General features: G+C 49.6%; 1 protein-coding gene across 1 annotated transcript in view; it reads left to right on the top strand.

Annotated features, from left to right (window-relative positions):
* The first annotated feature begins 1236 nt into the window (after positions 1-1236).
* RRAS2 (RAS related 2) overlaps positions 1237-26244 on the top strand; it is a 75162-nt gene continuing 50154 nt past the window's right edge. Inside the window, exon 1 of the mRNA XM_084772971.1 lies at positions 1237-1640. Coding sequence (XP_084629097.1) covers positions 1533-1640 — 108 coding nt within the window. The 5' untranslated portion in view covers positions 1237-1532. The remainder of the gene's footprint in view (positions 1641-26244) is intronic.

Here is a 26244-nt window from a genome sequence, read left to right as displayed (position 1 = left end):
GGGCTCAGTGCCCTTATGTGAGAGAAGAGGAAGCTGAGGCACAGAGGTTAAATTCCCATCACCATGCCATTAGCAGAAGAGGAGGGATTTGATCCAATCTACCCGCAGCCTCGACCTTACACTGCTTCTATAGGGAGATATCCCTACATAGTCAACTGAGCTGACACACATACAGTGAGTTTCTATTTATAGCTGTAAGCTTGTAAACTCCCTTCAGCACATTCAAAACCACACAGCAGAATGTGCGTGTCTGGCTTCTGCATCTCCACATAGTCTGGCTTTCTTTTCTCTTTTATTCTTTTTCCTTTCTTTTCAGACCAGGTTTCACTGTGTAGCCCTGGCAGGAACTCACTATGTGGAACAGGTGGACTTGAACTCTTGGACCTCACAGAGATCTGCCTGCTCCTGCTCCGGAGTGTGTGTGTGTGTGTGTGGGGGGGGGCACTAAGGGCATGGGCCACCGAGTGCAGTCCAGCATGGTTTTCTTTCCCTGGAACTTTCCTCCCAGTCACTCATGTGTTTACATCAGGTCTCTCGGGAAACCTCTGACTGGCCGGCTCTGGGTAAGTGCACCTTGGACCTCAGTGCTTTGCCGTTGTTAGCCTTATCGTTAACTCTCACAAGATGCCTATTGTCCCAGCTGCCTCCTCCACGGGACTCTGAGAGCAAGGACGTGGTCATGTGCGTAGAAGCTGTGCTCAAAACGAACATTCTCCTGGTAGGAAGAAAGTCTTTACCTGCAAATCTCTCAAGATACTCGTATGCAACTACCACACATTTTTCACACATAAACAGAGGAACCGTGATGCAGTGCCCTAAATCTGTCGACATGGCCACATGAAAGCTCAAACACTACCCACCTACTCTCACTGCCACTAGTTCATCAGTTGCTTCTACAGCTCTCGTCTTCCTCAATCACGGCCTTGTACTTCTCTCTCTCTCTCTTCTTTTTTTAAACAAATACAGTTACCATCTGCATTCCGAAAACAGGGTACAGAGTTGAGTGAATATGACAACAGTTCTATTTTTCATCCACGCCGTCACAGGTTGTTTCTTCCAAGAACACGATCCTTGACTTAGGCAATTACCGTCTTCCCGGTTTCTTCCCTCTCTGCCGCCTCCCGCTGCTCCCGGGGGGCAGGTCCGCGGGGTCTGCAGCCTACTGTGCTCCAGATTCTCAGCCCCGGCGGGCGCGGCCTGGCCCCGCCCCCTCATGCATATGTAGTACCCCAGCCCGGCGGCCCGGCCCCCAGACGGCCATTTGTAGCGGTGCTGGAGGCTGCGTTGGGCTGCGTTGCAGAGACGCGGAGAGGAGCGCGTTCTCTGGCCGCTGCGTCCCCTGCCCCGGCGCCTTCCCGGCTCCCTCGGGTCTCGGGCAACTCCCAGCCGGTCCGGGGTGGATAGCGCTCCGCGGCCTTCCAGGCCACTCACGGGCCCCGCGCGCCCTAACTGCCTGTAGCCCAGCCGGCCGCACTCGTCCCCGGAGCCGGGCCTAGGGCGCGCGGCGGCCGGGCTGGGCTCGGGGCGTCCCGATGGCCGCGGCCGGCTGGCGCGACGGCTCCGGCCAGGAGAAGTACCGGCTCGTGGTGGTTGGCGGCGGCGGCGTGGGCAAGTCGGCGCTCACCATCCAGTTCATCCAGGTGCCTGGAGCGGGCCTGCGGGGTGGCGGCGGCGGCCGGGTAGCGCTACCTGTGGCCGCGGCGACCCCGCCCGGGGCGCGCGGCTGCGGGGCTTCGGCGCGTGCGGCGCGTGCGGGTGCGGGTGCGGTTTGCGCGGGGCGAGGGCGCGCGGCTGCGAGGGCACGGGCAGTGTGGAGTCGGCGCTGCGCTCCTGCCCTACGGCCACGGCGCCGCGCTGCTGCCCGCCAGGCGCCCGGCGAGGCGTCCGGGGACTCGGGCTTCTCAGGAATGTGGCCCGGAGGGCGGAGCTGGCCGAGTGGGAAGCTCAGTTCCACCTTATCGCTCCGGTCCCGGGCGGGAGCCCGCGGGGAGCAGCCGCGCCGCCGTGCCGGGCTTCCTGCCCCAAGGGCCGGAGCGGGCACCGGGAGCATGCCTCAGTGGCCACGATCGCCCGGGCTACTTGGCGGCGGCTCCGTGCCGCGGGCTCCCAACAGTGTTTTCTCTTTGTGTGTGTGTGAGCTTCTCTCACAAGTGGTCTGTTAGGTGGTACGTCCGGGTGGGAGTGTTTGATCGTGCCCCAGAGAAATAATGGCTTCGAGGAAGTTAAAAATGTGCTTTGATAGAGGCGAGACCATTTCCTTGGAATTCCCGGTGCCCGCCTGCTTCTTCGCTTAGGTGAAGTTTGAGACGAGCCCGGCTAGGAGAGGACGGCTGTGAGTTTGTGTTGCAGACCCCACCCCCACCCCCACCCCCACCCCCACCCCCGCGCGCCCCTCTGGTTACTGGAGGAAGAAAGTCTGGTTGTGTCCTCCCTACCCCCCCCCCCCCGCCAAAAAAAGGGTGTGTGAGGCGAGGTGAAATTCGTCCTTAGATTTTTTTTTCTTGGTTAAGAGGTCCGAGTGATTTTTCAGTGATTTTTTTCTTTTTTTCGGTTTTTAAAAAGCAAATGCTGCAGCTCTCTTTGCTTTTGTCACCCTGAAAGGCGTGGCATATGTTGAGAGAGCTCAGGTACCCTGCTAAAGGACAAAGGTATTTTTTACTGTATCGAAGAGTACAGGTGGAGAAATATTTTTTTTTTTTTCTGTTTTCCCTTTCACCCATTTGTTGAACTGGTAGAGTTGACTAGCTTATTTTGTTTCGTTATAAACTGTGATGTTTATAGTGTCGTTAAGACGCACAGTTCCATAACCTAAGTGTGTTCACATCGAGTGAATGAACAATACTTGGCTCCTGTAATAGTCCATAGAGTTAAAAAATACCACTCAACCTTTGTATTCAGAGAGGATGTTTATGTCCTGAGCGTTGACGGTTTGCCATATGCTCAGCGGTGGTGGAGGTGGGGATCAGGCCGACTGAGAAGTGAGATTGGCTTAAGTTTACCAGACTTTAGTCAGACTTTTAGGCGAATTGCTATTTGCCTAGGGCCAAGAGAGACTTTTAAGTGACTGACAAAGCAAAACAAGTCACAGCTGACTCTCCCTGTGCTGGGATTGGAGCGAATCCTGGGTCCCAGAATTGATCGATAACATTACTTAGAGGTTTAAATAAGAACCGCTAAGTTTTCGAGGGAGGGACTGTGTGAATGTGATTGCTTCCATAAACTAAGGTATTTGAGGAATAGTGTTCGAATCCCGAACACTCCAGGTGATCACTGTCTTGCTCCCGACCTTCCTGAGTTCCTTTGCAACGGGTTGTGAGTGGTCTGGTGTCTAGAGGCTCTGAAATGAGACCAAATAAAAACATTCATGCCAACAATGTACACAGTTAAGGACCGTCAGCGAGCTGTGCATCCTACAGACTTGAATGTGTGTCTTTTGTTTATTGGCTATGAAAACACCCAAATAGCCTTTCTCAGCCCCAATTAGTCAAATAAGTCTCAGACATGCTGTCCTTTTCTTTCTTTCTTTCTTTCTTTCTTTCTTTCTTTCTTTCTTTCTTTTTTGAGACAAGGTTTCTCTGTGTAGCTATGGCTGTCCTGGACTCGCTCTGTAGACCAAGCTGGCCTCAAACTCAGAGAGATCCTCCCGCCTCTGCCTCCCCGAGTGCTGGTGTGCAGGTGTGCACAACCACACCCAGCTGCACCTGTGTGCTCTTGATAGCAGCCGTTTCTCTAAGTGCGTGAGTTGTTCAGATTTGAAAAAGTCAATGTGGGAAGGCTTCAGAAATGCACCGCGGGGCCTCGGATGTAGCTCAGTGTGTGGGAAGCCCTGTGTTAGATCCCTACTACCTAAAATAAGAGCACTGAGTGTCACTGGGAGTTGTATGAGTGGACTTGTGCTGAGTGTGGGGAGTCACGGGCCAGCTTGGGAAGAGGAGTCAGACGTGTAGGACTCGGGGACTGGGAGAGGCAGATGTGATCTGGGGCTTTTGGTGGCTGGCGAAACAGGAACATAGGCTCTGAGGTTGACTTGGTGAGGAGGAAGGAGGCACAGCACCTGTGTGGAGACTCTGTGCCGTGCGTCTCCTCCGCCTCCCCTCCCCCTCCCCCTCCCCCCCCCACTCCCTCTCCGCCCCCCCCCCCCAAGCGTGAACCGGGGTAAGTTACTTAACCTGTCTGTGCTTTGACTTTCAGTTAGATGTAAGATGGATTAACGTCAAGGGCTTCAGACAGTGTGTAGTTCAGAGAAAGGCTGCATCGATCACTGTTAATCGTAGGTTATGAAACTAAAGTCACAGTTTATCATCTATGTCTACACACACATATAACACACCCATACTGACGGTAGACACACGTACCACACTCACAGTCACCCTTCCCCTTAAAAGGGATGAGCACATGTAGAGGACCTTCCAGTGTCGGTGGCTCTCCTCCAACCATGCCCTGCCACCTCACCAGGTGCTAGGGATCAGACCCAGGATCTTGGCAGGGTTGTAACTTTGGTACATCCCTTTAAAACTTACTCTTTTTATTAATTGAATCTTGCTAAGGCTCTTACGGTGTAGTCTTAGCTCTGTAGCCCAGGCCAGCCTTGAACTACTACAGATGTTACTGCTTGAGACTATAAGGTAGCTCCGGGTATGTACCATGCCTGGCTGTTAGTAGTTTTTTTGAAAACATTGTACATTCTGCTGATGAACAGAATACATAAATGGTGAGTAACCTCTGGTGAGGACGTAACTTTGACGGAGAGTGGGAGGCTGAGAGTTGTGTATCTTTGCTTCTTCCAGCCCAGATAACTGGGGGGGGGGGCAGGGTCTCTCCATCTCCCACCTTTTCTTTAGGGCTTTGAGTTATCTGTAAAGCACCGAGCTTGCCTCTTTTTCTTCTGTGTTCTGACTGGCTGGTATCCTTGGTCTAGTTTCTTAGGTTTCCCATCTGAAAAGGCAGATTAACAGAGCGCGTAGGGTTTCTGGAGTAAATAACATGCCAGCAGATCAAACTGCTCGGCCCGGCAATGACTGAGTAAGCCAGCGATCACCTTATTTGTGGCTGTTCAATGTCCTGATGTTCTTCCCAAGCAAGGTTTGTAGTTTTTCCTCAGTCCATAATGTATTCCATTATTTTCAGTCTTTCTCCCTTCCCACCTCACCCTGTTTCTCCCTTCTCACCTCTGCCACGAGGTACTTAGACCATGAGTATTGATTTCATTGGAGTTGGGAAAACCTTATTAATTTGCAATTGCTTTTTAAGAAATGATGGGACTGAGGTATTGCTTAGTGGTAGTGCTGTAACTGAAGCCTTTCGGGTCGAAGCCTGGCCTCTGACATCCCAAACACACTACGCTTCCCAGTTGTCCCTCATACTCCAATTAAAGAGACATGGAATGGTAAAAAGCTGAGAAAGCAAATTTATTGAATCTGGCATTGGGAAGAGGAACAAGTCCATCTTTGGGGTACTGCCATGAGGCTTGGGTTTAAATGGAAGGAAATGGGCTTACGGAACGAAGCAGGCTGGGTCAAAATGTGGTCCCGTCCGCCCTAGCTGCTGTTCCTGTCTCTGCTAAGCTGTCAGGGCTATGGGAGCTCTCATCTTGGGGTGCACTCCTCTTCGGCTGGCACCAGGGCCTCGGACCTTCTCTTCCTCCTGCAGTCGATCCCCGGAGGAAGTTTTAATTCTCTGCAGTCCATTGTTTCAACAGTTGGATGGCACAGAAGTTGCTCTCTCTGCTCTCCTGTCCGGACAGTAAACAGCACATGTGTTTAGCATTTGTCAGGCCCTGGGTTTAGTCCCGTTACAGGAAACAAAGACATGAATCAAACAATAATGTAATAATTAAGTTTTGGGGTTAATGGTTTCTCCAGCAACTCTGAGAAGAGGCTGTGCACAGTTTCACAGACTTAAAGACATAAATTACCCTGTTGGCTGTTGTTGTGGCATCCTAACTTTTTACTTTTCTGTTTGTCAGACTGTTGAGCTGTGTAGGGGTTGGCTGGCCTCAGGCTGTAGCTCGGGCTGGCTTGGAACTTGAGGTTCTCCTGCCTCAGCTTCAGGAGTGTTTGGCTTGCAGGCTTGTGCTCAGCTTCTGTTTCTTATTCTTGAGCATTCATCTTAAGACCTTGTTAGCGTGGACAACGGACTCAGACACTGTGTCCTCCTGGACATTGGGGAATGAGGTCCTTTCCTAGAGCGCATATCCTGGATATATTTGGAGTCCTGTATTTGTGTCTGTAGTTGCTTGACCCATGTGCCAAGGCTATGTCTTTAGCATCAGTGCCGTTGCTTTGCTGCATCTTGGAGACACGTGCTGTAGTTAGAAGTTAGACACCTACAAGCAGGTGAAAATGCTTAGTGGGCAGAGGCCTGCCTGCTTGAGTGTGGTCTCTGGAACCCACATATGGAAGGAGAGAACCAGCCCTTGAAGGTTGACCTCTCACCTGTGTGAGCTAACTTGAATTTTTTAGAGTGTTTTTTTTGTTTGTTTGTTTTTTGTTTTGTTTTGTTTTTTTTTAAAGACAGGGTCTCTATGTAACCCTGGCTGGTTTTGAACTCAGAGATTGGTCAGCTTCTGCCTTCCAAGTGCTGGGATTAAAGGTGTGCACCACTACACACTGCCAACTATTTGTTTTGTTTGTTTTTATTTTGTCGAGACAGGGTATCTCTGTGTAGTCCCGGCTGTCCTGGCCTCACTTTGTAGACCAGGCTGGCCTCGAATTTACAGTGATCCACCTGCCTCTGCTTCCTGAGTGCTGGGATTAAAGGCGTGCGCCACCACTGCCTGGCCCCCCTGCCAACTTTTAAGCTTTTCAAGTTTATTTACTTTGCTATTTTGAGATAGGATCTTATACCCTGGGCTGGCCTCAGCCTTTCTGTGGATCTGAGGATGACTTTGAGCTCGTGCTTTTCCTGCCTGTCCCTCCAATGTGCACCACCATTACAGGGTGTTCTTACTGCGTTGTAATTGGTGGTTAGGGGACAATTGGTCGGTATTTATTTGGCTGTTTATATGCTTACCTTTAGACTCAACAATCCTAAGTCTGGAAGTTTAAAGATCACTTTGCGCATGCCTGTAATCCCAGCACTCCGGAGGCAGAGGCAGGTGGATTGCTGTGAGTTCGAGGCCAGCCAGGTCTACAGAGTCCAGGACAGCCAAGGCTACACAGAGAAACCTTGTCTCGAAAAACCAAAAAAAAAAAAAAAAAAAAAAGATGACTTTGCTTACCACAGGAATGCGCATGGACAAGGGCGTATGTTGTTAGTTGCACAAATTAGCAGCCACCTACGCAGTAGGATATCGGGGTAACAACGGTGTGCTCCCCAGGAGACACAATTGCAAGAATGACTGAGGAAGGTTCCCGTGACCTGTGCGGTGGTTCCTCAGGAAACATTGGTTAATGGAAAAAAATGAAGAGCCGGCGTGGAGAGCACACCCTAAGCCTAGCACTTGACAGGCAGAGGCAGTCAGGTCTCTGTGAGTTTGAGGCTAGTCTGGTCTGTATATTGAGTTTTAGGCAGCTACGGCTACATACGGAGACTGTGTCTCCCTGCAGCCCCGCTCCCCCAAATGATGTGGGCCTGGAGATGGCTCGGGAGTTAAGAGCACTGGCTGCTCTTTCCTGGCCTTGTATTCGAATCCTGGCACCCACATGGTGGCTTATAGCTAGCTGGCTGTGACTCCAGTTCAGGGGCCTCCGACTGCCTTTTCCTGGCCTTCGAAGCACCAGGCACACAAACGGTGCAGACGTACATACAGGAAAACACCCATACACATAAAAATGTTTTTAAAAAGTTTAAAAGTAATCCCTGGGGGCTGAGGAGGTGGCTCAGAAGGTAAAGGGCTTGCCATGCAGGTGTGTGGACTGGTGTTTAGATTCCCCAGAACCCACACAAATGTTGGGTGGGTGTGGTGGCCTGTCCCTCCAGCACTCAGGAGCAAGCTGCCTAGCTAGACTACCTGAATTCCTGGGATCAAGGGAGAAGACCCTGCCTTAGAGTGTAAAGTGGAGAGTGATTAAGGCACATCATGTGCACCCCCATGTGTATACATATATTACATACACATATACATTAAGAAAAATCTCCTGTTATAGTGTATGAAGGAGGGGAGAACTCAGAGAATAGATTTGTGTTTGCTCTTGGGGACAAAACAAAAACAGAACACAAGGGTGCTTGAGAGACGTGAGGTTAGTTACCCAGAGAGGGAGTAGGTAGGGGTGACCTGGAAGTGATGGTGGGACGGGGACCCTCACAGTTCCCCTTTTCTGACTTCTGCAATCATGTTAATGTTTTACCTGGTCAGCATATAAGTAGCAAACAGTAAAACAATGGAGCAGTGAAAGAAAAGGGACTTTTTTTTTAAGGTGGGGTACAGCCAAGTGTGGGTGGGATCCACTTGTGATCCCAGCCCTTGGGAGGTAGAGCTGGCCAGCTCTTTAAGGCCAGTGTGGGCTGCAGGAGATCTTTTTCCCAGTCAACAGATACCGGAAGGTGGGATACAGGGAAAGGAGCGAACTAACCTGCCAGCTGAACAGCAAAAATGTTGAAAGGACCAGAGGGAAATACTTCAGGTAACTTTTGAACCCAGTGTTTGGACTGTGTCCTCAGGATAAAGATTCAAAGAACCTGAAGCAAACATTGAGCGCTGGTTGATAGGCTCTGCCCCTCCCTCCCTCCCTCCCTCCCTCCCTCCCTCCCTCCCTCCCTCCCTCCCTCATTCTCTCGTCAGTCCTCCCTCCTCATCACCTCTTCCTCCCTCCCTTCTTTCTCTCGTAGGTATTGGTTTCAGTTTGTGGCACTTTTGTATCCTAATATTATCAAATAAGCAAATGTATTTGGAAACTAGGGCCCATGGTCTCCCTGCTGGAGGGGAGGAGGAGACTGCAGAATTGGCAAGGGCAAAGGTCAGAACGCACTGACATTGAGGACACTGGCCTGAACTCACCATTTAAAACGTTCACGGGCACAGAAATGCAAATGTGTTTGAGTCCCTTGCTCTGCACTTTTCCAGCTCAGCGAGAGCTGCAGAGACCCCACTAAGAGCCACAGCGCCAGAAAGAGCTTGAGAGAAACATCTGATTTCAGGGCTAGGCTTGGAAAACACAAGATGAGCTTGGAATGTCTTTCAGTCTAAGGAAATACTCAGAAAAGACGAAAATGGTGGGAACTCGTTAGAGAAAGACAAGCCAGCCTGGGAGAATTAATTCCTCTGTGCAGAGTTGGGGATGGTTTTATCACTAGAAGAGACAGTGGCTTATTGCCTAGGGAGAATCTGTGCACCGCGTCCCAGCACTGGGGTTGGGAGGCTGCAGGAGCATCATGAGTTTGAAATATCAAGACCTTGTCTCAAAACAAAGCACAAACTTGATCCATGGGTACATGATAAATAAATGATTGGGCAGAATTCTGACTAAGGAATGAACACACAGGAAATAACGGAATCAGAGACAAAAACTGTTTGGCAATCATAATGATTAAGCAGGAATCATAAATGAATATTAAAGCTAGTACATGAGATGGTGGGTGTGATGGGGTGTGGTGATCCCAGCTCTGGGGGCACGGGGGAGGGGCCTTGCAGCAGGAGGATCCTCAGGTCCTGGCTAGCATGGGCCATATAGGGAAAGTAGCAGGGTTTTAACATAGTGTCAACATGTATTTCAGAGGAAGGACCCTCTGGACCTCACTTTGATGTCAGAGTTTGCTGGAACCCCAGGGCATCCTAGGGAGGTGCCCTGCCACACAGTTACACTCCCACAGTCAGCCCCCAGGGCATCCTGGGGAGGTGCCCTGCCTCAGAGTTACACTCCCACAGTCAGCCCTTAGGGCATCCTAGGGAGGTGCCCTGCCACACAGTTACACCCCCACAGTCAGCCCCCAGGGCATCCTAGGGAGGTGCCCTGCCTCAGAGTTACACTCCCACAGTCAGCCCCCAGGGCATCCTAGGGAGGTGCCCTGCCTCAGAGTTACACTCCCACAGTCAGCCCTTAGGGCATCCTAGGGAGGTGCCCTGCCACACAGTTACACTCCCACAGTCAGCCCTTAGGGCATCCTAGGGAGGTGCCCTGCCTCACAGTTACACTCCCACAGTCAGCCCTTAGGGCATCCTAGGGAGGTGCCCTGCCTCACAGTTACACTCCCACAGTCAGCCCCCGGGGCATCCTGGGGAGGTGCCCTGCCTCACAGTTACACTCCCACTGTCAGCGTCTTCAGTGTTGCGTGAGATAACAGTATCCAGCAGTTTTAGAGGCCTGAAGCTTTAACCATGCATGTGGTACTTCTGAGAAGTGTGCCACTGGGTAGTTGTGTCTTGTGACCATCATGGAGTAAGATGGCACTAAGATGGCTAACACTGGGCACTGCCCCCTCAACTGGGATTTACAGTGCTCAATACTGTTTGGTTATGCCAGTGAAGCCTGTGTGTGTGCGCGCGTGTGCGTGTGCACGCGGGCGCCATGAGGACAGTCTGTGGGAGTTAGTTCTTACCTCCCACCATGTGAGCTCTGGGCATTGGATTCTTGTCCTCAGGCTTGGTGACAAGTGCCCTTACTCACTGAACCATCTCACGGCTCTTAGCAGGGGTATCTTTTCTTTCTTCGTCCTTTAAATGTACTCACCTCACTTAAAACAGCCGAATGTGTGAAGTTGCAGTATTTTAAAAATGCATCTTTGTCTTTTGTGCACTGTTGTGAGAATTATTAATACTCAAAGAACTACTTTGTCACTCAGGATTATTGCTTTTCTTCCCCCTTCATTTTCTTTATTTTGGTTTTTTGAGACAGAGTTTCTCTGTGTAGCCTTGGCTATCCTGGACCCACTTTGTAGACCAGGCTGGCCTCGAACTCACAGCAATCCACCTGCCTCTGCCTCCTGAGGGCTGGGATTAAAGGCGTGCACCACCACACCCGGCCTACTCCCCCCCCCCCCATTTCTGTCGTGATTTCAGTGCTTATAAGCAGCCATCAAGAACAACAAACCTTCCTTCCCTTCCTTAATTTGATTTTTAAAAGCCAGGCTATGGTGGTGCACATCTTTCATCCTAGCACTTGGGTGGCAGAGGGAGGCAGATTTCTGTGAGCTTGAGGCCAGCCTGGTCTTCAGAGTGAGCTCCAGGACAGCCAAGGCTACACAGAGAAACCCTGTCTTGAAAATAACGAAACAAATTAACAGACAAACAACATATTGCTCTTTTGAGATAAGATCTCACTTTGTACCTTAGGCTGTCCATGACCTCAAGGCACTCAGCCTTCTGAGTGCTAGGATTGTAGGTGTGAGCCAGTGTGTGGGCTCGTTTTATGTCAGCTTGACACACGCTAGACTGCTGAAGAGGAAGGAGCATCAATTGAGAAAATACCTGCAAAAGATCAGGCTGTAGGCGAACCTGTGGGGCATTTTCTTAATTAGTGATTGATGGGGGAGGGCCCCGCCTGTTGTGGGCGGGCACCTGTGGTAGGTGGTCCTGGGTATATAAGAAAGCAGGCTCTGAGGGAGCTGCAGGGAGCGAGCCAGTGAGCAGCACCCCTCCATGGCCTCTGCATCAGCTCCTGCCTCCAAGTTCCTGCCCTGCTTGAGTTCCTGTCTGTCCTTTGGCAGCTTAGGCCTAATAAACTCTTTCCTGCTTGAGTTGTTTTGGTCGTGGTGTTTTATCACAGCAATAAAAACCCTAACTGGGCCAGAAACCGATATCCTGGATAGTGGAGTGTCGCTGTGACAGACATGACCTTGTTGCTCTTGGGAAGATCCTGGGAGGACGTTGGATGAGAAAAGCCCTCGAGTGTTCAAAGCTTGGTGAGCTGTTCGGTGGGAGCGTGGGAGAAATGAGTGTGGAGAGAAAAATTCAGACAGTGGAGGCCTGGCTCCTGAAAGTTCAGAGGGAAGTTTGAGAGTCACTGAAAGACTGTCAGGACCGTTGCATATTTGCTGTTTGGAATTAAGATTCCGGCCAGCTGCGGCTGAAGAGTCAGCTGGGATTAACAGGAGACCAGCACCATTGAAGTGAAACCTTTGTGTTACTGGGACAATTGATGCTGGTCAGCTGGAGCTGAGAAATTAGTGGTGATTAAGAGGAGACCAGCATGGTTGAAGTGAAATCTTCTGGGAAATGTTTGCCCAGAGTCAGCGCACGGAAGCTGTGTTCCAGAGGTGGCCTCGGTTGTACCTCGCTTTGGCAGCTGAACTTGGTAGTGTTGAAGGCCCAACAGATCATGGGTACTGTTAAAGCTGGGTACTGTTGTAAGGGTCTGAAAACCACCGAGGGAAGACCCCAGATTCAAGTAGTATGTGAAAACAAGGAGTGTTTATTTTGCAGAAACAGCCTGCATGCAGGAGTCAGCTATCCATACAAAATGGCGGTGACCCCTAGGAGTATCTCACTGGCCTTTTTAAAGGTTTCTAGGGGAATCCTATTCTTGGTTGTGTGACTCCAGCTGGGATTGGCGGGTGCCTACGGAGGCTGTCCACTGTCTGTGGAGGCCATGGGCCTTTTAACAATGTCCAGTCAGCTCACTGGAGAGGCCTGGAGAGGCCATTGGTTAGGGTTCAACCTCAGTAGCAGTTGAAGGCCCAGTTGTAAAGTGATTATGCTAAGAAGTCGAGGCTTGGCACCGTGGAGAGAGCCTAGGAGAGGCTGTTGGTGAAAGTGCTGCCCGTTGTCTCAGAAGACCGCAGCATTTTGGAGATGCCAGTACCGTGGGGTGACCACCAGCAGTGGTGGAGCGGAGCCAGCCAGAGCCTCGAAGACAAGCGGTGTGCGGCAGAGGGTGGAGCCAGAGAAGGGACCGGAGTCCTTTGGGAGGAGTCCAGAAGACTGAGTGGATCCCAGACATTGGACATTAAGTTATTTACAGAGTCGAAGCTTGCTTTTGCTTTGATTGTGGCTGCACTGTGGTTCTTTGCTCTTCAAGTAAGAAGCATTTAACCTATTTTTTTTTTTAAATAGGAGCCCATAGTTGAGAGACATTAGATTTTAAAAGACTTTTGAGTTTTAAAAGAGACTGGATTTAAAAAAAAAAAGAGATTGATTATTTATCTTTTTGAGACAGGGGTTTTCTTTCTTTCTTTCTTTTCTTTCTTTCTCTCTCTCTCTCTCTCTCTCTCTCTCTCTCTCTCTCTCTCTCTCTCTCTCTCTCAGGGTTTTCTGTGTAGGCTTGGCTGTCCTGGAACTTGCTCTGTAGACCAGGATAGCCTTGAATTCACTGAGATCCACCTGCCTCTGCCACCCCCCCCCCCCCGTCCCCCCGTCCCCCAGCGCTGGGATTAAAAGCATGCACCACCACACTGGTCAACATTTTCTTAATTAGTGACTGATGGGGGAAGGGCCCAGCCTGTTGTGGATGGGGCCACCCCTGGGCTGGTGGTTCAGGGTTCTATAAGAAATCAGGCTGAGCAAGCCAGAGGGAGTAAGCAGCCTCCGTGGCCTCTGCATCAGCTCCTGCATCTAAGTTCCTGCTCCGTCTGAGTTCCTGTCCTGACTTCCTTTGATGATGAACAGTGATGTGGAAGTGTGAGCCAAATTAACCCTTTCCTCTCCACGTTGCTTTGGTTACTAGTAACCCTAACTAGGACAGCCACCCAAAATTCTCATTTTAAAACTGACACAAAGCCCGGTGGTGGCGCAAGTCTTTAAACCCAGCACTCAGGGAGGCAGAGGCTGGCAGACCTTTGAGTTCAAGACCAGCCTGGTCTACCGAGTGAGTTTCAGGACAGCCAAGGCTATACACAGAGAAACTTTGTCTCGAAAAACAAAAATCATCATCATCAACAAAAGCCCAATAAAACTGACACAAAATTGTACATGTGTACAACAGCGTTCAGAAGGATGCTTGTACGTTGTAGAATGTCTCAGTAACCTCCTGTGTTAGTCAGGGCTCTGCTGCTGTGAAGAGACACTAGGACCAAGGCAACTCTTATAAAGAAAGCACTTAACACAGTTCAGAGGTCAGTCCTTTATCGTGGTGGGGAATCATGGCAGCACACAGGCAGACATGGTGCTGGAGACGTAGCTGAAAGCTACATCCTGACCTGCCATCAGAGCAGGAGGGAAAGAGACAGAAGGACTGCGCCCGCCCTCTGTGATACACTTCCTCCATAATCCTGACCAGACACTCCTCTAGGGACTAGATAAGCCAATGTGTGAGCCTGTGTGAGCCCTTCTTACGTCAGCCACCACACGTGCACTCGGCAGTTCTCAAGAACATAGTATATTGCGGCCTGGAGAGATGACTCAGTGGTCAAGAGCACTTGGCTGCTTTTGCAGAGGACCCTGGTTCCGTTCCCAGAGTTCAGGTGGGAAGGCTCACAACCACCTGTAACTCCAGTTCCAGGGGGTCCAGTGCCCTCCTGTGGCGTCTGTGGGCATTGCACTCAATGTGGTTCATACACCTACACATCAGTGCAAATGAAAGGCGGGTATAGTGTATGTTACTAGTGACGGTTTCTTATTGCTAGGTTTTTGTTGTTGTTGTTGTTTGTTTTTTTTGTTTTTGTTTTTTGCTTTTTCTTCCTATCCCTGCTGCTGAGAGTGGAAGCTCAGGACTTTAAGTGTGATAAATAAGTGACCTGTATCTGTAGCCTTTCCCTTGCACACCCAGCCAATCTTCTTGTTTTTATTTTTGGGACCTGTGCCTTAAATAACGTTCAGGCGCTTTTTAATGAGACTGTGTAAGGCTGTATTTACTTTAGCAAGGCGATGGTGATTGGCTGAGGGCAGAGGTACGAAACCAGTGGAAATCCTGTTTTCTTTGCTTTATCTGGCTCCCACAGACGTCTCTCCCTCAGAAGTGACTTTTCCCTGTGTGCCTGACCCACTTATCACTGCAGTGGAAACATTTCTCAGGATGCCACTACAAGTTTTCCTTTGTTCCTAGCTTGCCTGGTAAGTGACGAGACACTATTAGGGCTGGGAAGGTTTTCTTCTCCATTTTTTTGGATTTATCTTTTTCTGTTATCTTCTGAAATGCCAAGCAGTTCCTGCACTGACTGTGAACTGCTTCTTCCATACTGTTTCGCGTTACTGTATTCTAGGAAGTTCTGTCAAATTTGCCTTTGTCCTGGACTGCAGTTTCTGGATGTCTAGCCTAACTGTCTGAGTAGCTTTGATAGCTCAGTCTAATTTAAGCAGTGGCAGTGTTTTCTTAAAACCACAAAATTGGTATTTTTCTAAATCTTGATACTATTTAATGAAACCATTTCTTCGAGGGCAATTATTATTCTTGCCTGTATATAGAAGAATACATGTTCCTTTATGAAGACACATTCTTGATGTTGGAAGTCACAAACTGCCCCGTGCTGAGAGACACCGCAGAAGTGTCTGAACCTTCCATTGTTTTGATACAAAAGGGCAAGTTGACCTTCAGGGTTTAAATTATTTTTATTTTATGATAAAGTCAGTATAGTTACTTAGCTTGGCTTTTTGGCAGACAGGTACAATTTTTAGAGGGAAGTTATAGGGTTTTCTTTTCCTTGCTTGCTCCCCCCCCCTTTTTTTTTTTTGCACTTTTGGGATTGAACCCAGGGTCTTGCCAATGCTAGGCAAATGCTACACCACTGAGCTACAATGCCAGCCCAGCTTTTACGGTTTAAATCCTTGACTACTCATCTTTCACTACTGGAACTAGTAGAAAGAGGTTGGAGATATGTTTGTGTGTTCACGCGCGTGTGCGCGAGCATGAGATGGCATTAAATATTGAATATTGTTATTTTTTCATGATTTCACGGGTAGACTTGCTGCTTCTCATTATCCCAGCATCAGGTGACTATCTGCTGCTCACTGCAGGACATTTGTAGCTTTATTTTGGAGAGCCGCTTAATTCTTTTGGATTTATTTTTACTGTTGATTTTTTAAAATTATGTGTGAATGTGTGTGTCTGTGTAAGGGTCTGTGCACAAGTGAGTGCAGGTACACGTGGAGGCTGGCTGAGGGTGTTGGAGCCTCTAGAGCTGGAGTTACAGACGGGTGTGTGCTGCCGGACATGGGTACTGGGAACTGAGCTAGGGGCCTCTGAAGGACCAGTACGTGCTCTTAACTGCGGAGCCATCTCTCTAGCCCCCTTCTTCCTTCCTTCCTTCTTTCTTTCTTTCTTTCTTTCTTTCTTTCTTTCTTTCTTTCTTTCTTTTCTTTCTTTCCAGGGTCTCTCTGTGTAGCCTTGGTTGTCCTAGACTCACTTTGTAGACCAGGCTGGCCTCAAACTCACAGTGATCTGCCTACCTCCGCCTCCCGAGTGCTGGGATTAAAGGCGTGCGCCACCACACTCGGCATCTTAAGGTTTTTTTTGTATTTTGGTTTTGTTTTTTGAGACAGAGTTTCTTTGTGTAGCCTTGGCTGACCTAGACTTACTTTGTAGACCAGGCTGGCCTGGAAGTCACAGCGATCCCCCTGCCTCTGCCTCTGGAGTGCTGGGATCAGAGGTGTGCGCCACCACACCCGGCATCTCAAGTTTTATGTAATTGATATTTGGAGAAAAGTTGAGTGTGGATCCTTTGATTGTGGATCAAAGGTCAAAGAAAAGAGCTTGTAAATTTTTTGTGTCTTAGAACATTAAGGGCTTTTTTTTAAAAACACGTTGTAGATGTGTTGAGGACTAAATGAAGAGCTCTATTTCTGTTATTATAACTTGCTCTGCCACTGAGCTACGTCCTCTGTCCTCCAAGCCAACATTAATGGTGGAATTTTGTTATGTGAGCCCAGGTCTCCCTATTGTTACCCAGCCTGACCTCAAGCATGTGACACCCCTGACTTAACCCATCAGTAGCCAGGAGTGCAGGCATGTGCCGCTGTTCTAGCAACATTTAAGGGCTTTACTATTCAGCCGGGTGTGGTGGTGCACACCTGGACTCCCAGCACTCGGGAGGCAGAGGCGGGTGGATCTATGAGTTCGAGGCCAGCCTGGTCTTCAAAGGGAGTCCAGGACAGCCAAGGCTACACAGAGAAACCCTATCTCAAAGAACAAAAAACAGAAAACAAACAAACAAACAAGAATGTTTTCTATTTTCCTCTGTGTTTTGAGAGAGAGTCGTAGTCTGTGGCCCAGCCTGAAACACCTGCTTTATTTCTCTGGCCCTGAGGATAGCAGCGTAGGGACGGTTTCAGGGGACAGGCTGCTTCGGACTGTCCCCTCATGGCTTTTGCTGTTCTCCTAGGTCGTCTCATAGGGTCGAGCGGTCCAGCCTCAGTGTTGTTTTCATCTGGAATGAGCTGCCTGTGAGACAGCCTTAGATGCTGGCTCGGCAGGGTAGGATTGGATGGCTACGGACAAGCCTCCCATCTCCACGGGGACTTCAGACATCAGTTTCAGCCCCATTCACCTTGACTCTATTTTACACCCTGTGTGCTGGCACAGAAGCAAGTGTGTTAGCTGAATACTTTGTGTCTTTAACTGTTTGGCACCACACTTGTATTTGCTCGTGCATTTTATTCTCCCCAATTCCGTCTTGAGAACCACAGGCCAGGAACACCGTTGTTATATGCAGCTAAGCACGTTGCCAAATGTAGGTCGATGTTTATCAATTGCTGGCGTTTGGTCTTGAATCAGACGTAATTGGAAATCAAAGAGCTCTTAGGAGCAGGCGTGAGAGCCCACACTTGTGCTCTGGGTGCTGGGGAGATGGAAGCTGGGGATGAAGAGTTCAGGGTTGCCTTTGGCTGTGTGCTGAGTCCGCCTGCACTGTATGAAGCCCTCTTCAAAACAAGGCCTTAGGAAGAAACGCGTTCTGTCTATTTATGTCCCTTTCGCAGCTGGTACTGACCAGGGCAGAGAGCCAGCTTTCATTTTGAATTTCAGAGTTTCCCTGTAATGAAAAGATCACATATGATGTACGCAGACTTGAGGCTTTGTTTTTGCAGGGCTGGGAAGATGGCATAGTAGGCAAAGTGTTTGCATGAAGTTCGGATCCCCAGAACCCACATAAATGTTGGACACAGAAGTGTGTACCTTTAACCTCCTCACTGGAGAGCAGAGACGGGTAGATCCCAGGGGCTTGCTGGCCAGCTGTGTTGCCAAAAGGACACGCTTTAGGCTCAGAGGCGGGGAGGGAGGTGGGGAGGAAGAGATTGTCTTTTAAAATGTGTCAGCAGCATGGTTCTGGGGTAAATGTGCCTGCTGCTCAGCATGATGGGACCTAGTTCAATTGGAGACCGTGTAGTAGATGGAGAGGGCCACATGTTGTCCTCTGACCTCCAGACAAACCCCCTGTGTACACGCACACGCGAGTTATTGTAGTGGACCCACACGTGTTCTTCTTTAGCCAAAATGGTCTTTGGACAAGTCTGACTTATTTTAATTTCTCTGGAAACCCTGACTTGAGCAATGGGAAAGGACTTGAAAAGTTGCTGCTGTTGTCTTATTTCCTCGTGGCTTTTCCTCCTTACGCCTTGTGTGCGGTTCCACCATGACTTGCGGCTGAGATTAGAGCCGTCGGCAGGTTGTTAGCGGGAAGCAAGGGAGAGGTAAGCAAGGAAGATCTGTGATGGGTAAGAACGCTGACGGCTCCAACCACTGTGTGGGAACGATACGGCTGTCAGAGCTGTGATGTCAGGTTAAGATGTGACACCTACCTAAGGTAGGGGCTCGCCGCAAGCTTTGCCTGTACGTTTCTGTACATCTCTGTACATGAACACACAGGCATGTCTTCGGCTCAGTTCAGGTGGGTTTGAACTTACAGAATGCCTGGCGTAGTGGCACTCGCCAATGACCCCAGCTGAGGCAGAAGGATCACCAGGAGTTTGAGGCTGGCCTGGGCTACAGATGAAACCCAGGGTTAAGGGAGAAGTCTGTGGGGTTTTGGAATAAAGAAAACAGAAATAGAATGTAAAGCAAAGGTTGTTTTCGTTTGTTTATTTTGAGACAGGGTTTCTCTGTGTAACTCTGGCTGTCCTGAAATTTGCTCTGTAGACCAGGCTGGCCTTGAACTCAGAGATCTGACTGCCTCTGCCTGGAATTAAAGATTTGCACCACCGCTGCCCGGCTAAAGCAAAGGTTTAACTCTCTAATTGCTTAGCGAGTTTCCATGTTTAGATGGTTTTATAATAATGTATTGCAACCCTGTATTAAGTATTTCAGGAAAGATGCTGGCATGTTCATGCTAACAATTTGATTTAATGAACTATTTTTAAATTATTAAGTCATTTAGTGTGAAAATATTTTACTTGTAACTTGGACACGCCCTTTTCATTCACTCATGTTAAGAACAGGGTGGGAATGGTGTGTGGGGGGTGTTCAAGTACTTCAGAGTTCATCACTTCTGGAGTCTTGGGGCTCCCTACCATTGTAGGGATGTCTGGGAAATTCTCTGATCACTAATTCATTAATCAAAACCTTTTATTTATTTACGAGATTGGGCCTCCTTATGTTTGTTTCCCTGGGCTGCTTTCGGACGCCAGACTCAGGCTGTCCTGCCTCAGCCTGCTGAGCATCTGGGCCTGAAAATAGTGCAGAAAAACCCCTGCCATCTGTGACTGCGCCGGGAGCCTCCGCTTTCAGTTTTTAACCCATGGGGGCTTGGCTGTTGTTTTTCCCTTTGCTCCTCTTACTGTATATGATGTAGCTACTTGAGGCTTCTCCGGCAGACAGGGCTTTCAGGAAATAGCGTCAGTGAGATGAGCTTGTCTGACACGGGTTACTCGGGTTTAGTGGTTTTGGATGAGCAGTGCGTGGTGCACAGCTGCTGCCTGAGCAGCTCGGCTCCAGCTGTCCTCCTTGCCTGTCACAAAATACCCCACATTCCTTCCCTTAACCTCTTGGCATATTCTAGACTATTACTTAAGTGGATCCCAGGGATCATTGCTTTGGATGACTTTTCCACCACTAATCACTATTTGCTTAGAACGATGCCAGCAAGGGTTGTGTAACAGATTTAAGCCCTGAGGTCTCTGTAATTTGGGGTTGTAAATTAATGTTACAGTTGTGAAATATTGATATAAAACAATTAAGTGATTGGCATAAAAAAAAAAAGGCACCAAACTTGATGATATCCCAAGCAAGTAGCTGGTATCTGGGTAATGAACTCAGTTCTTATTTTAATCTTATCTATATTAGTAGTTCTCAATAGAATTGTAAAACAAAAAGCCATAGTGGTACTAGGTTCCCTTATGAATATGTCTCTCACCGTGTAGCCCTGGTTGGCTTGCAGCTTGCTATGTAGACCAGGCTGGCCTGGAACTCTCGTGGATATGCCCACCGGCCTCTGCCTTCCTAGGGCTGGGACTGAAGGTGTGTGTCAGCAAGCCTGGCTGCACATATGATTCCCTGTGTCAGACTTCATACTAAGCTTACAGGAGTTACTCAATCTCTGGTTACTTTAGTGTTTCTGTTGCACAGGTGTGGAAACCCAGACTCAGTTGTTTAGTATGTCGCTAAAGACCAGTGGTGACAGATTGGATTTGAGTCCACATTTTTGATTATAAGGCCAGTGCAGACTAATACTGGCATTTCCATGGCATTGCGCATGCACTTCGTCTTTTTATAGAGTGGGTAGGCTCACTTAACCACAGAGCTGGGCGTGAGTAGAAGCACGGCGCTGTTCTCAGCGTCCCTCCTCCGTGCTTTGATCAGCGATCCGTTTTGCTGTTTCTACAGGTGGTTCTCAGGCCACTGCCCTTTCCCAACTGTGCAGCCTCAGTGTGCAGTCATCAGGCTAGCCTGTTTTAAGCCCCTGCCTCACACCTAAGTGAATGACTGCTCACACGGTGTGTTTGCCACCCTCCTGTGTGTCCCTCTGCTTTCCCCCATCCTCTGTAGTGTGTTTAAATTCTCATTTTGTTATTTTATTATTTTGATGATAATGGTGATGATGATGGTGATGATGATGGTGGTGGTGGTGATGATGATGATGATGGTGGTGGTGATGGTGATGATGATGATTGAGACCGGATTTCTATTATGAAGTTTTAGCTGTCTGGAACTCTGTAGACCAGGCTGACCTTGAACTCACACAGATCCACCTATCCCTGCCTCCCAAATGCTGGGATTAAAGACATGTGCCACCACCACCTGGCTCAAAGATGGATTCTTTACCAAACATCTTCATTTGTCCTGTTATTATTGTTATTTTTTAGTTAATTCTTTTTTTGTTTTTTTGTTTTTTTGAGACAGGGTTTCTCTGTGTAGCCTTGGCTGTCCTGGACTCGATTTGTAGACCAGGCTGGCCTCGAACTCACAGCGATCCACCTGCCTCTGCCTCCCGAGTGCTGGGATTAAAGGCGTGAGCCACCACGCCCGGCTTTTTAGTTAATTCTTAATCATCTTTTGGCTCAGGTTTTATTCTCAGTGAGTTTTTCTTGAGGGAGTATTCAGATCAGGCCTGGCCCCTTCCAGCTGTTTCTGTAGTATCTTGGGGACGTTTTGTTTTGTTTTTAGACTTTTTCTGTTTTTGTTTTTGTTTTGTTTTTTTTTTCTGTGCTGAGAAGCGACCCAGAACTTTGCCTGCATAACAAGCACCTGTGTGGTTACTGGACTGTACCCCAACCTTTCTGAGTATTTGGGGAGTATTTGTGTGCTATCTAAAGGAGTTGCTCACACACCATACTGTTGTCATAAAGACCAGGAAATCATAGTCATAATTTAGTTTACCTTGCTCTGATGACCTTTGTAGGATGGGAGGTTCTTTTATGTTGTCATGTATTTTCTGTCTTCCAATTGTTTGCAAGAGATCTTACAATTTGGGTTTGTGTGATATACACACACATACTGACCAGAATTAATGGTGTGATTTGCGCAGCAGTGTCATGCGATGCCGTCGTGTCTTTCTCTAACACATCATAGTGAAGAGCCGTGTGTTGTTGGCCGCCCCCCCCCCCCCAATGCCAGTGCTGTGTAAATTCAAGAGAGCTGGTGCTGATTACCTCCCGGCTGGGTGGGTGAGGTGAGTACAGAGGGGACCCCAGAGTCTTCAGTCGCTCACTGCGAGGTGGGTACAGAGGAGACCCCAGAGTCTTCAGTCGCTCACTGCGAGGTGGGTACAGAGGAGACCCCAGAGTCTTCAGTCGCTCACTAGTAGTTCGTGCACATTTGTCTTGCCTTTTCTTTCCAGTGGTTTCTGAGTTATTCTTACACCAAAGTAAGAACAGGGAGTGTGCTCTGACTTACCTGTGCTGGCAGATGGAAGCATGACTTGTTGACAGGACGGAGCTGTGTCCTTCAGGGTGGGAAATAATCCTCCCTCTATCCCTACTCAAACAATGAATAAAGCTTGGTTAGGATTCTTTTTATGGTAAAAAGTTCCCATCCGTTTGTGGGTAAAACTGGTGTGTATGTGTGTGTGCGTGTGTACATGCTCGAGAGCAGAAGGATGTGTGTTGTGATTTCCTTTTAAAATGGCTTTACATGGTTTCTAAAGATTACTCTAAAGCTCTGTGTCTCATTTAATCTTGGTAGTTGCTGGAACGGATGGTTAATTTGCTCCAAGTTTTCTGTATGAAGAAATGATGCCTTTAACTTTTTACAGCACTATTTTACATATGCAGAATGCATGCTCACAGAATATGCTTTAGGCAGGTGTGATTGAAGATGAAAAGAAAATAGGTGCTATTGTGTACTTACTAAGCCTGTGTTCTGAGCTGTGCTATTCACTCACTGCCTTGGTCGTGTTACTCACGACCAATGGATAACGTGGGCCAGGTATGGTAGCACACCTGTAATCCCAGCATGCTAGAGGCCAAGATGTGCGAGTTGGAGGCCAGTTACAGCGGAACAGTGAGACTGTGTCTCAAAAAGGCTGGGGTAGTGGTGGTGTGGTGGGAAGGGCTTCAGGACACACAGATCCCTGACTCGATGTCCAGGGACACACAAACTGGCACCATGGCACTCAGATTTCCACTGTAAAACAAATTGGCAGCTAGCGGAGGTGGGGTGTGGGGTGTGGGGTGTGGGGTGGGAGAGTGGTGGTGGGGGGAGGGGTAGAAGCGGTCTCACAAAAGCGAGTGGTGGTAGGAGTGGAGAAAGGGAAGTGGGGTGGGGTGGGGTGGGGAGTGAGGGGAGGGGAGGTGGGGGAGGGGAGTGAGGGGATGGGAGGTGGGGGAGGGGAGTGAGGGGATGGGAGGTGGGGGAGGGGAGTGAGGGGATGGGAGGTGGGGGAGGGGAGTGAAGGGAGGGGAGGTGGGGGAGGGGAGTGAGGGGAGGGGAGGTGGGGGAGGGGAGTGAGGGGAGGGGAGGTGGGGGAGGGGAGTGAAGGGAGGGGAGGTGGGGGAGGGGAGTGAGGGGAGGGGAGGTGGGGGAGGGGAGTGAGGGGAGGGGAGGTGGGGGAGGGGAGTGAGGGGAGGGGAGGTGGGGGTGGGGAGTGAGGGGAGGGGAGGTGGGGGAGGGGAGTGAGGGGAGGGGAGGTGGGGGAGGGGAGTGAGGGGAGGGGAGGTGGGGGAGGGGAGTGAGGGGAGGGGAGGTGGGGGTGGGGAGTGAGGGGAGGGGAGATGGGGGAGGGGAGTGAGGGGAGGGGAGGTGGGGGAGGGGAGGGAGGGGAGGTGGGGGTGGGGAGTGAGGGGAGGGGAGATGGGGGAGGGGAGTGAGGGGAGGGGAGGTGGGGGTGGGGAGTGAGGGGAGGGGAGGTGGGGGTGGGGAGTGAGGGGATGGGAGGTGGGGGAGGGGAGTGAGGGGATGGGAGGTGGGGGAGGGGAGTGAGGGGATGGGAGGTGGGGGAGGGGAGTGAGGGGATGGGAGGTGGGGGAGGGGAGTGAGGGGAGGGGAGGTGGGGGTGGGGAGATGGGGGAGGGGAGTGAGGGGAGGGGAGATGGGGGAGGGGAGTGAGGGGAGGGGAGGTGGGGGTGGGGAGTGAGGGGAGGGGAGGTGGGGGAGGGGAGTGAGGGGAGGGGAGGTGGGGGAGGGGAGTGAGGGGAGGGGAGGTGGGGGAGGGGAGGGTAACTCAAATGGAGAACATTTTCGTCAGGAGTTGAATAATTTCTGAGAGTGCAGGATTTTTCCTTTATTCAGTAAATATACTGCTGCCCTGTGGCTTTGTGAATTACTGGAATCCTTTTCCAAGTCATGAACTCACAGAGATCCCCCTGTCTCTGCCTCCTGAGTGCTGTGATCAAAGGTATGTGCTATTACACCAAGCGCAGTAATGAGTTTAGGGAAAAAATGCACTTGGCAGTTGTTTATTCACAGAATTTTTCCTTATTTGGAAAGTTCTGCTTTTTGGAGAGACGGAGTAAGAGGGAGAAAAGGAATTCTGTGTTTTCCAGCAGGATTATGGGGGTGTTTGTAGGACCTTACCCAGAATGCTCAGAGCAGAAGTGTCCAGATTTCACTGCCTCAGATATGGAGGCATTGGCATAGATGAGCATTCCTAATCCAAAATTTCAAAATGCTTCTAAATCCAGACTTTTCTGAATGTTACATGACAAAAATCTTGGATTTCAGAGAATTTTGGACTTCAGCTCTCTGTACATTAAGAGCATGCTAGTTATTATTTATTACACGTCTGTTGCTGGGGACCGACTTCCGGATCTGGACTACCACTGGGTCCAGAATAGTGGATGGTTTTTTTGTTTTTTTATTTTTTTATTTTTATTTTTTAGAACAGTGGAATGTTACTTACTGATTTCCGTATTAAAGGGGCTGGAATGTAAGCTGGTACTACAAGTGTTTGCTTGGCTTATGTGAAACCCCTGGGTTGTTTGATTGACAACATGCAGAACAATTTCATTTAAAAAAAAAATCCTGGTAGGAGGGGGGTTTGGTAGCTTACTTCTGCAATCCCAGTACTTGGAAGATCAGTTCAGGCCACCCTGAGTTACAAAGTAAATTTAAGGCCAGCCTGGGCAAAAGAGCAAGACCCTGTCTTAAAATACCCATGCACTCATGCATCTACCTGTGCATGCATGCTTGACCACGCACACACAACCCCCTTCCCCACCACACCACACCACACCAAGCAGAAAGAAACCAATCAGAGCTGGGGGTGTAATTCTGAATGGCAGATTGCTGGCTTAGTCCTCAGCACCTAAACAAGTAAACATTACAGCAGCATGCTTTTAAAGGAAGCGGCTGGGGCAGGGTAGGAGGTAGGGGAGCCGGGTAGGGTAAAGGCCAGGGAAGGAGGCTAAATGTTCTGAGTCTAGGGTTTACATTGTAATTGTCTCCTGGCATATGGCTGAGCATCAGTGTGATCGAAGGTCTGGGCTCTCACACTGCTGTGTCCTTCAGGTCTGGGCTCTCACACTGCTGTGTCCTTCAGGTCTGGGCTCTCACACTGCTGTGTCCTTCAGGTCTGGGTTCTCACACTGCTGTGTCCTTCAGGTCTGGGCTCTCACACTGCTGTGCCCTTCAGGTCTGGGCTCTCACACTGCTGTGTCCTTCAGGTCTGGGCTCTCACACTGCTGTGTCCTTCAGGTCTGGGTTCTCACACTGCTGTGTCCTTCAGGTCTGGGCTCTCACACTGCTGTGCCCTTCAGGTCTGGGCTCTCACACTGCTGTGTCTTTCAGGTCTGGGCTCTCACACTGCTGTGTCCTTCAGGTCTGGGTTCTCACACTGCTGTGTCCTTCAGGTCTGGGCTCTCACACTGCTGTGTCCTTCAGGTCTGGGCTCTCACACTGCTGTGCCCTTCAGGTCTGGGCTCTCACACTGCTGTGTCCTTCAGGTCTGGGTTCTCACACTGCTGTGCCCTTCAGGTCTGGGCTCTCACACTGCTGAGCTCATGATCTTTCTGCCTCCTCCTCCCAGATGCCGGGATTCCAGGCATGTGTCACCAGGCGCGCTGCCTTGAAGTCATTTTTGAGATCTTGAAACAGTGCTTCACTTCTGGTATGGTTGGATTGCATGGATATTCCTTCTTTCCCTGGTGTGATCCCAAGAGCAGAGCCATTTGTTCTGTCCCGTGTGTAAGCAGAGCCACTGAGCAGTCGCAGTGGAGTTGGTGATACGGCTCGGCAGGGAAGTGCTTGTTTGCTGAAGACCTGAGTTGGATCACTGGCTCTCACATAAAGGAGGAGACAGAGAACAAACTTCACAAGTTGTCTTCTCATAGCCACGTGTTCGAGGATGTGTGTGTGCACGTGCACACGTGTGCAGTAATGATGGTGATGACACATTTGCCCCTCCCACACACATGCTGCTGCTGCTGGAGGATGTGTGTGTGCATGTGCACACACATGATGACGACGGCGATGATGCCCAAGGATGACACTTTTTTGACACGCACACGATGATTATGTTTGAGGGTGTGTATGTGCATATACACACCTGATGATGATGACACGTTTGACACACACAGTGATGATGATGATGGTAAATAGACATTTAAAAAAATCTTGAACAAGTTTGAAAACT

This window comes from Acomys minous (assembly GCF_964271855.1).
Source record: "Acomys minous genome assembly, chromosome: 2".
NCBI lineage: Eukaryota > Metazoa > Chordata > Mammalia > Rodentia > Muridae > Acomys > Acomys minous.
Note: the sequence above shows the minus strand (reverse complement) of the source record. Positions and strands in the feature narration are given on the sequence as shown.